This window comes from Octopus bimaculoides, chromosome 4, assembly GCF_001194135.2.
Source record: "Octopus bimaculoides isolate UCB-OBI-ISO-001 chromosome 4, ASM119413v2, whole genome shotgun sequence".
NCBI classification, from domain to species: Eukaryota; Metazoa; Mollusca; class Cephalopoda; order Octopoda; family Octopodidae; genus Octopus; species Octopus bimaculoides.
In genome coordinates, this window is record NC_068984.1 from 133207311 (window position 1) to 133215730 (window position 8420).

At 38.6% G+C, this 8420-nt stretch overlaps 1 protein-coding gene across 3 annotated transcripts in view; it reads right to left on the reverse strand.

Moving 5' to 3' along the window:
* Positions 1-2386: 2386 nt before the first annotated feature.
* LOC106880549 (uncharacterized) overlaps positions 2387-8420 on the reverse strand; it is a 42735-nt gene continuing 36701 nt past the window's right edge. For all 3 annotated transcript variants that reach the window (XM_014930539.2, XM_014930540.2, XM_052967508.1), the window contains exon 19: positions 2387-3291. In XM_014930539.2, the coding sequence (XP_014786025.1) occupies positions 3138-3291 (154 nt within the window). In that variant the 3' untranslated portion in view covers positions 2387-3137. The remainder of the gene's footprint in view (positions 3292-8420) is intronic.

Here is an 8420-nt window from a genome sequence, read left to right on the forward strand (position 1 = left end):
TGTGTGTGTGTGTGTGTGTGTGTGTGTGTGTGTGTGTGTGTGTGTGTGTATGTGTGTAGCTAGGCACAGGCATAGCTGCATGGTAAAAAAGCTTGCTTCCCAACCATGTGATCATGGGTTCAATCCCACTGTGCGACACCTCAAGCAAGTATCATCTGCTACAGCACTGGGCTGACCAAAGCCTTGTGAGTGGATTTGGTAGACAGAAACTGAAAGACGCTCATTGTCCTCCTCATCATCATCATCAGTAGCAGCAGCAGCATTTAACATCTGTTTTCTGTGCTGGCATGGGTTGCATGGTTTGACAGGAGCTGGCAAGCCCAAAAGCCACACAAGGTTCCATTGTCTGTTTTGGCATGGTTTCCACAGTTGGATGCCCTTCCTAAAGCCAGCCACTTTACAGAGCATATATATATATATATATATATACACACACACACATATGCGTTGTATATAAACATTTAATGCATCGCTATGCACGTTTCCACAAATCACATGTCTCTTAAGATCACAGTCCGTATCATAGCACCTGTGGGCATTGGGCTGATTATCTTCCTAGATTCATTTCTTCAGGCAACAAAACATTAATGGATGTACAACAGAGAGATGCTTATCCCATATGTTCAGAATTAATGTTATATCGCCTGAAGAAGTGAATCCATGAAGATGATCTACCTGATGCCCACTGTAATCATCCCAGAAATATGGACTGTGATCTTAAGAGACGTGTAATTTATGGAGATGTGTTTAGTGATGCATTAAATACAGTTCTATATTTAAGAGATGAAGAATTATGTACATTATTTACATTTGATGGATATTTGCCCTCATCATGTTTGTTGTTAACACGTTTCAGTTGATATACCCTCCAGCCTTCATCAGGTGTCTTGGGGAAATTTTTCGTTCCTAAGGTATTTTTCGATGTTATTATTATTATTATTATTACTATTATTATTATTATTATGATTATTATTATTATTATTATTCAGGTCACTGCCTGGAATCGAACTCAGAATCTTGGGAGGCATAAATATCACAATTCCTCAATCTTGGGGTTAGTAGTCTTAACCACTACGCCATATGCCCGTGATGCATTACATGTTTATAAATTCCATCCAAGGATTATTGTTATTATTATTATCAGATATATACAGACAGACAGATAGATAGGCATACAAATACACACATACACACACAATTGTGTTAATGTATTATTGAGCTTTTATATCAACATGTTCACATGTATGCATTCATGTGTGAATTGTGTTTCAAGAGGTATGTGGGGGTGTGAATATATAAAATTTTATCTGTTATAGTGTATAAATACACTGTTTTTGATATTGGCAAGATTTGATATCCTATTTAATAAACTCATCTGTTATCCTAAATTATGATTAATGGTAAATAAAGTAGAGTTGACATAACCATTAGAATTTTCCACACATATCATTAAATGTGATATTCATTTGCCCACAGGAAGTTATCCACTGATGTATATGGTAATGAGAATGCGTAACAAGGCTCCAAATTCAGAGAATATTCTTTTGCTGTCGTTTCCTTGTTTTAGACATTGGACTGCAGCCATGCTGAGGCACAAACATGAAAGGATTGGATGAATAAATCAACCCTAGTACTTATTATTTATTACTTTTTTTTGTGTTAAATTTGGTACTTATTTTATCAGTCTCTTTTGCTGAACCACAAAGTTACACAGGTCCAAACAACACAATACTGGTTGTCAAACAATAGTGATGGGACAAACACAGACACAAACACACAGATGCACGCACGCATATACACACACACACACACAATTGCATGCATGCACACACACAAGCACACGCATATATACACACATATACACACACACATACACAATGGGCTTCGACACAGATTCTGTCTACCAAATTCACACACAAGGCATTGGCTGATGTGGGCTTATGGTAGAATTCAGTTGCCCAAGGTGCTGTGCAGTGGGATTGAACCTGAAACCTAGTAGCTGTAAAGTGAACTTCTTAACTGCACAACCATGCCAACATCTATACAAATCTACAAATCTATTTCTTCTTTAAAATGAACCTGAATAAAAAAAAAAACATGAAAACTAACATTATTTAGAAAAGATAGATATTTTATTTAATATTTTGTAATCAGAAGTATTCATCAACGGGTGACTGGATCTATAGACTTCAATGTAAAGAAGAAAAGAAATGGCAGCAGTAATATTCATCGATACTTTTCATGAAACAGACATGATTTTTCTGGAAGCTTTTCTTGTAATGAAATATCAAAAATAAGATGAATTATAAATTTTAACTTTGGTACAATTATAAATTCTAACATAGTAATATTCATTCATACATTTCATGAAGTAAAACAAACTTGATTTTCTGGAAGCATCTCTTGTAATTGTGATATGTTGAAATATGAAGAATAAGATGAATTATAAATTCTAACATAGGCACAAGGCCACACACTAACCAGTATTTAACTGTTATTATTTTACTTGTACAAACTTTTAGAGGTATTTGAACTTGTAAAGGCTTTTTCACTGCAGTTTGGCACTGAGTGAAAATTCTCACTTAAGACAAAAAGATGTTAAACTATTGTCAACTTGGAGCACTCTTTATTGGACTGATGAATGCACTTCAAACTCATGAGTTCTCTTCAGTACCAGATACCAAGAGAGGCAACTCTAAACTGACTAGGAAACAAAGTTTCCTTTATTTTAAATCAGTCAATATTATTGACTGGCAGGATACCTCTCTTGGTATCTGGTGCTGAAGAGAACTAACAAGTTCAGAATGCATCCATCATTCCAATAGAAGCTGACAATGATGTTTTAACACCTTTTTTGTCATAGGCAAGAATTTTCTCTCTACAACAAATTGCAGTGAAGAGCTATACAAGTTCAAATATTTCTCAAACATATCTGAACTGGTATTCTTTCTTGTCTTCTTTCTGTCATTGCTTTATGCATCTACTCAAGAAATATTTTACTGAGTCCAGAAAGATGAATGATAAAGTCCAAATAATCAGCAGGGGTTGATTTCAGAATGTAAAGAAATACTGCAAAATATTAAGTTCAAATGCTCTGTCAGTTCTGTCATTTATAAAAATAAAATAGATTGATGCAATCATAATTTGGTTCCAATTGTTTTCCTTGAATTTATTGTCATTGGTACAGGTTGCATGGACTGGAGAGAGAGTGTGGCCAACTCTAAACCGGACTGCACACATGTATCTAGATCGTAACCTTCCACAATTCCGGCAATCATTGAAGCAGCAAAGCTGTGAACGAGGAAAAGAGAAATGGAAAATCAAAATCAATAAAGTTTTAGATTTTATTCTTATTAATGACAGGAGCTTCTGTGTGGTTACTTAACTTGATAGAAATAACATGCATCATCCTTATATCATCCTTAGGAAAATAAGGGATACACTAGATAATGTGATCCTACATATACTATGGTGGAGGTGCAATGGCCCAGTGGTTAGGGCAGCGGGCTCGCAGTCATAGGATCGTGGTTTCGATTCCCAGACCGGGCGTTGTGAGTGTTTATTGAGCGAAAACACCTAAAGCTCCACGAGGCTCCGGCAGGGGATGGTGGCGAACCCTGCTGTACTCTTTCACCACAACTTTCTCTCACTCTTACTTCCCGTTTCTGTTGTGCCTGTAATTCAAAGGGTCAGCCTTGTCACACTGTGTCACGCTAAATATCCTTGAGAACTACGTTAAGGGTACACGTGTCTGTGGAGTGCTCAGCCACTTGCACGTTAATTTCACGAGCAGGGTGTTCTGTTGATCGGATCAACTGGAACCCTCGACGTCGTAAGCGACGGAGTGCCAACAACAACAACATACATTATGTCTGAATAAAAGAACATGTTTAATCATATGTCAACAGGATAAGAGATGACCCAGGGCTGAGCAGCAATACAGGTGACTATGTTTAACCCTTTAGCATTTAAACCAGTCAAATCCAGCCCAAATATATTACCTGTTTTATGTTCACACCAGCCAGATCCAGCCTACCACACCTACCCTTCAATGTCATTCTAAAACTATACAACCACATCATCAAAATTTCAAAGCTACAAGATAATGTATAATTAATGTGAATGAATAACAATGAAAAACAATGTGAATGAATAATTTGAATGCTAAAGGGTTAACAATCATGCAAAGAGAAACAGTCTGAAAATCATTAGTGAATGCTGTATGCATTTTTACATTTACATTTTTATTTTGATTGCCCTTCTAATGTTGTTATAACTGAGATTGAGATTTGATCAGAAAATATTTCCCTTGTTATTCTGAGACTTGGAATAACAACCTTCAGCTAAGAAATTTTAATGAACCCAAATTTCATCTTTCTTTTATCATTTTATCTTTTACTTGTTTCAGTCATTGTACTTCGGTCATGCTGGGGCACATACTTGAAAGATCTAGTTGAATAAAATTGACTCCAGTACTTATTTAAAAGTACTCATTTCATTGGTCTTTTTTGCCGAACTGCTAGGTTATAGGTATGTAAACAAACCAAACCAGTTGTCAAGCAGTGATGGGGGACAAACAACATAAATACACAAATATATAATTTAATAACAGTCTAACCCAGCTCCATGCAACTTAAAGTTTTGTAGGTCATAGAATGAACCATTTATAAGCCTATGAAAATTTAACTTGTATAGAACTGAGCCAGACTGTTATTAAATTATATATGTAACTCCTATTAAATGTACTGAGAGCTACTTTCTTTCATTTGTCCACTCATATATAAATGTATATATGTGCAAAGGTGCTTGGCTTAGTGGTTAGTGTATTTGGCCCATGATCGTAAGGTCATGAGTTCGATTCTCAGCGGCATGTTATGTCCTTGAGCAAGACACTTTATTTCACATTACTCCAGTCAATTCAGCTGGCAAAAGTGAGTTGTACCTGTATTTCAAAGGGCCAGCTTTGTCACATTCTGTGCCACACTGAATCTCCCTGAGAACTACATTAAGGGTATACATGTTTGTGGAGTGCTCAGCCACTTGAATGTTAATTACACGAGTAGGTTGTTCCATTGATCGGATTAACAACTGGAACCATCATTGTCATAACCGTCAGAGTGCCTCTGTGCGTGTGTGTGTGTGTGTGCGCACACGTGTGTGCACATGTGCAATAATCTTCTTCAGTTTCTGTCTACCAACTTCACTCATAAGGGTCTGATTGGACTGGAGTTACAGCAGAAGATACTTATCCAAGATGCTGCACAGTGGAACTGAACCCAAGACCACATGGTTGCAAAACAAGCTTCTTAACCACACAGCCATGCTTCTGCCTATGCAGAGAAATAATCCAGTCTGTTTGTTAATTTGTAACATAAGGAGAATGACAGAGACAATAGATTATTTAGGTCAAGAAACAAGAAAGAGAAACTGGAACATCAATTTGGCAAAGAGGGTGGAGTATGGTGGGGAGCACAGAGACAGAAACATCACCATCAATTCATTTAAACTACATCCCTTCCCCTGTAAATTGTGCCTATGTAAAACATCATTACTAAACAACAAAACAGATGACTAACTTCCATCTTGAAAATATTTATTAGCAATAACATTTATAGGTACAGGCATGGCTGTGTGCTTAAGAAGTTTGCTTCCTAACCACATGGCTTTTGGGTTCAGTCCTATGGCATGAAACCTCAAGCAAGTGTCTTCAACTATAGTGTTGGCACTCCGTCGCTTACGACGTCGAGGGTTCCAGTTGATCCGATCAATGGAACAGCCTGCTCATGAAATTAACGTTTAAGTGGCTGAGCACTCCACAGACATGTGTACCCCTAATGTAGGCTGGCCCTTTGAATTACAGGTACAACAGGAAGAAAGAGTAAGAGAAAGTTGTGGTGAAAGAGTACAGCAGGGTTCACCACCATCCCCTGCCGGAGCCTCGTGGAGCTTTAGGTGTTGTCGCTCAATAAACACTCACAATGCCCGATCTGGGAATCGAAACCGCGATCCTATGACCGAGAGTCTGCTGCCCTAACCACTGGGCCATTGTGCCTCCACTCAGTTATAGTAGTGGGCTGACAAAAGCCTTTTGAGTGGATGAGTGGATCTGGTGAGCACAGATGCTAGTTATGTGACACTGGCATCAGCCACATTGCCTCCCTGAGGCCCAATGCTCAGTGGTACGTAAAAAGCACTTTATGAGTGTTGGGCCTCACAGAGGCAATGTGGCCAGTGTCACGAAACTAGTAGCTGTGCCAGTGGAAGATAAAAACCAACTTTTAAGTGTTGGGCCGCACAGAGGCAATGTCAAATGACTGAGACTTTTGGCAATATGCCTTGCATGAGGAGACGACCCATCACGCCAAGCGAAATCGTAGTCGTGGCAGACACTGGTGTCATGCAATAGGCAGCCATGCCAATGACACGTAAAAGCACCTATTACATGTTAGGAAGTGCATCCAGCTGTAGAAACCATGCCAAATCAGACTGGAGTGTGATGCAGCCCCTCAGCTTACCAGCCCTGTTCAAGCCGTCCAACCCATGGACAATGAATGTTAAATGATGATGATGATGATTTATATTTATATAGCATATATCTATATTTCTATACTCGGTGTGTGTGTGTGTGTGTGCTTACGGCTCGAGCCATGCCAGGCTCATGAGGGCCAGTTTCCTGGTTTCATGGCATATAAATTCCCTACCTGGACAGGATGCTGGTCCATCACAGGATTACTCTTTTTTGCCAGTTGAGTGGACTGGAACAACATGAACACAACATGTTGCCTGGTCCAGGAATTGAAACCACAATCTTATGATCATGAGTCCAACATCTGAACCATTAAGCCACGCACCTGCCTTATGTTTATTCTAAAATGAAATTAGTTTTTCTTTACATTGTAAGAAATTGTTGATTGCTACAAAAATCATGAAAATTGAATGAAGGTAACTGTAATGTCACGAATATTTTTAGCAACATTGCATTGGTGCAGGCACAGCTGGGTGGTTAAGAAGCTCACTTTTCAACCATGTGGTCTGGGGTTCAGTCCCACTGCACTGCACCATGGACAAATATCTACTCCTGTAGCCCTAGGCCAGCAAATGCCTTGCGAGTGAATTTGATAAACGGAAACTCAGTGGAAACCTATCATATGTATGTGTGCATGTTTCTGTTTTTGCATTTGTCTCCCCCCCCCCTACCATCACCCCTTGGCAACAGGTGTTGGTTTGTTTACATCCCTGTAGCTCTCTAGTACCAGAGTTAAAAAATATATATATAAGCACTGTAGTCGATTTGTCTGGCTAAATCCTTCAAGGCTGTGCTCCAGCATGACCACAGCCCACTGACTGAAATGCATAGAAGATAAAGATTACTATTATTGACATTATTTATTATTCTATCAAGTTTCACTCTTGATTCATAGAAATCAATATTTCATGGAAGATACTTCTTGACAACAGTTCTGTTAGCAACTCCAATAATAAACTATTGCTGCTTCCTTAATTTGCAAGGTTTCCTTGAAGGAGTCAGATAACTAGGGATAAATTACTAATTCCACAATTTTAAATCAACACTTGCACTAATTAGGTATTTCGGATAATGCACAGGCATGGCTGTGTGGTTAAGAAGCTTTCTTTCCAACCAAACGGTCTCAGTTTCAGTCCCACTGCATAGCACTTTGAGCAAGTGTCTTCTGCTATCGTTCTGAGCTGATCTGACCAAAGCCTTGTGAGGGGATTTGTTACATAAAAACTGGAAAAAAGCTTGTTGTGTGTATGTTACGTCACCAATATTGTTAAAAACAATTGAGAAAATAGTGAATTACACACTATATCATCAATAATTAAGACAGTCTTTTGAGAATACAGTTGACTGAACCTCGTGGGTCCAGATAACATGTAAGTGATAATATTTTATAGTTTATATAATCTTTCAAACAGTTTTATATTTAGCTTTAATCATAACGAGGTTTTTATAATAGTTGTTAATTACAGGTATTCTTTTATTAGTTCTTATTTATAGAGATTTTAGTATTATCTATCTGAAAGAAAAATGACAACGCTATTCAAGAGAAGATTTGCGTTTTCAAACTCGGAACTTAGAAAACTGATAAGGAGGATACAGGAGGCGGTCGAAAAAGCCAGCTTCTATATATGGCTGAAGCGGGAAGACCGAATATGGCTTGAAAGTCATAACAAGTCTAGGTGAGACAGGCTGACAGTGAAGTGGCTTCGCGCCCTCCATTGTCAGTTAAAGTTCAGACAGTGTCATGTGACAACTTGCTGGAGCTACTTGCTGGAGCCTGGCAGCGGAAAGTTTAGACAGTGTCATGTGACAACTTGCTGGTGCTGCCTACTGGACCCTAGCAGCGGGAAATTTAGATAGTGTCACGTGACAACTAGCTGGGGCTGCCTGCTGGAGC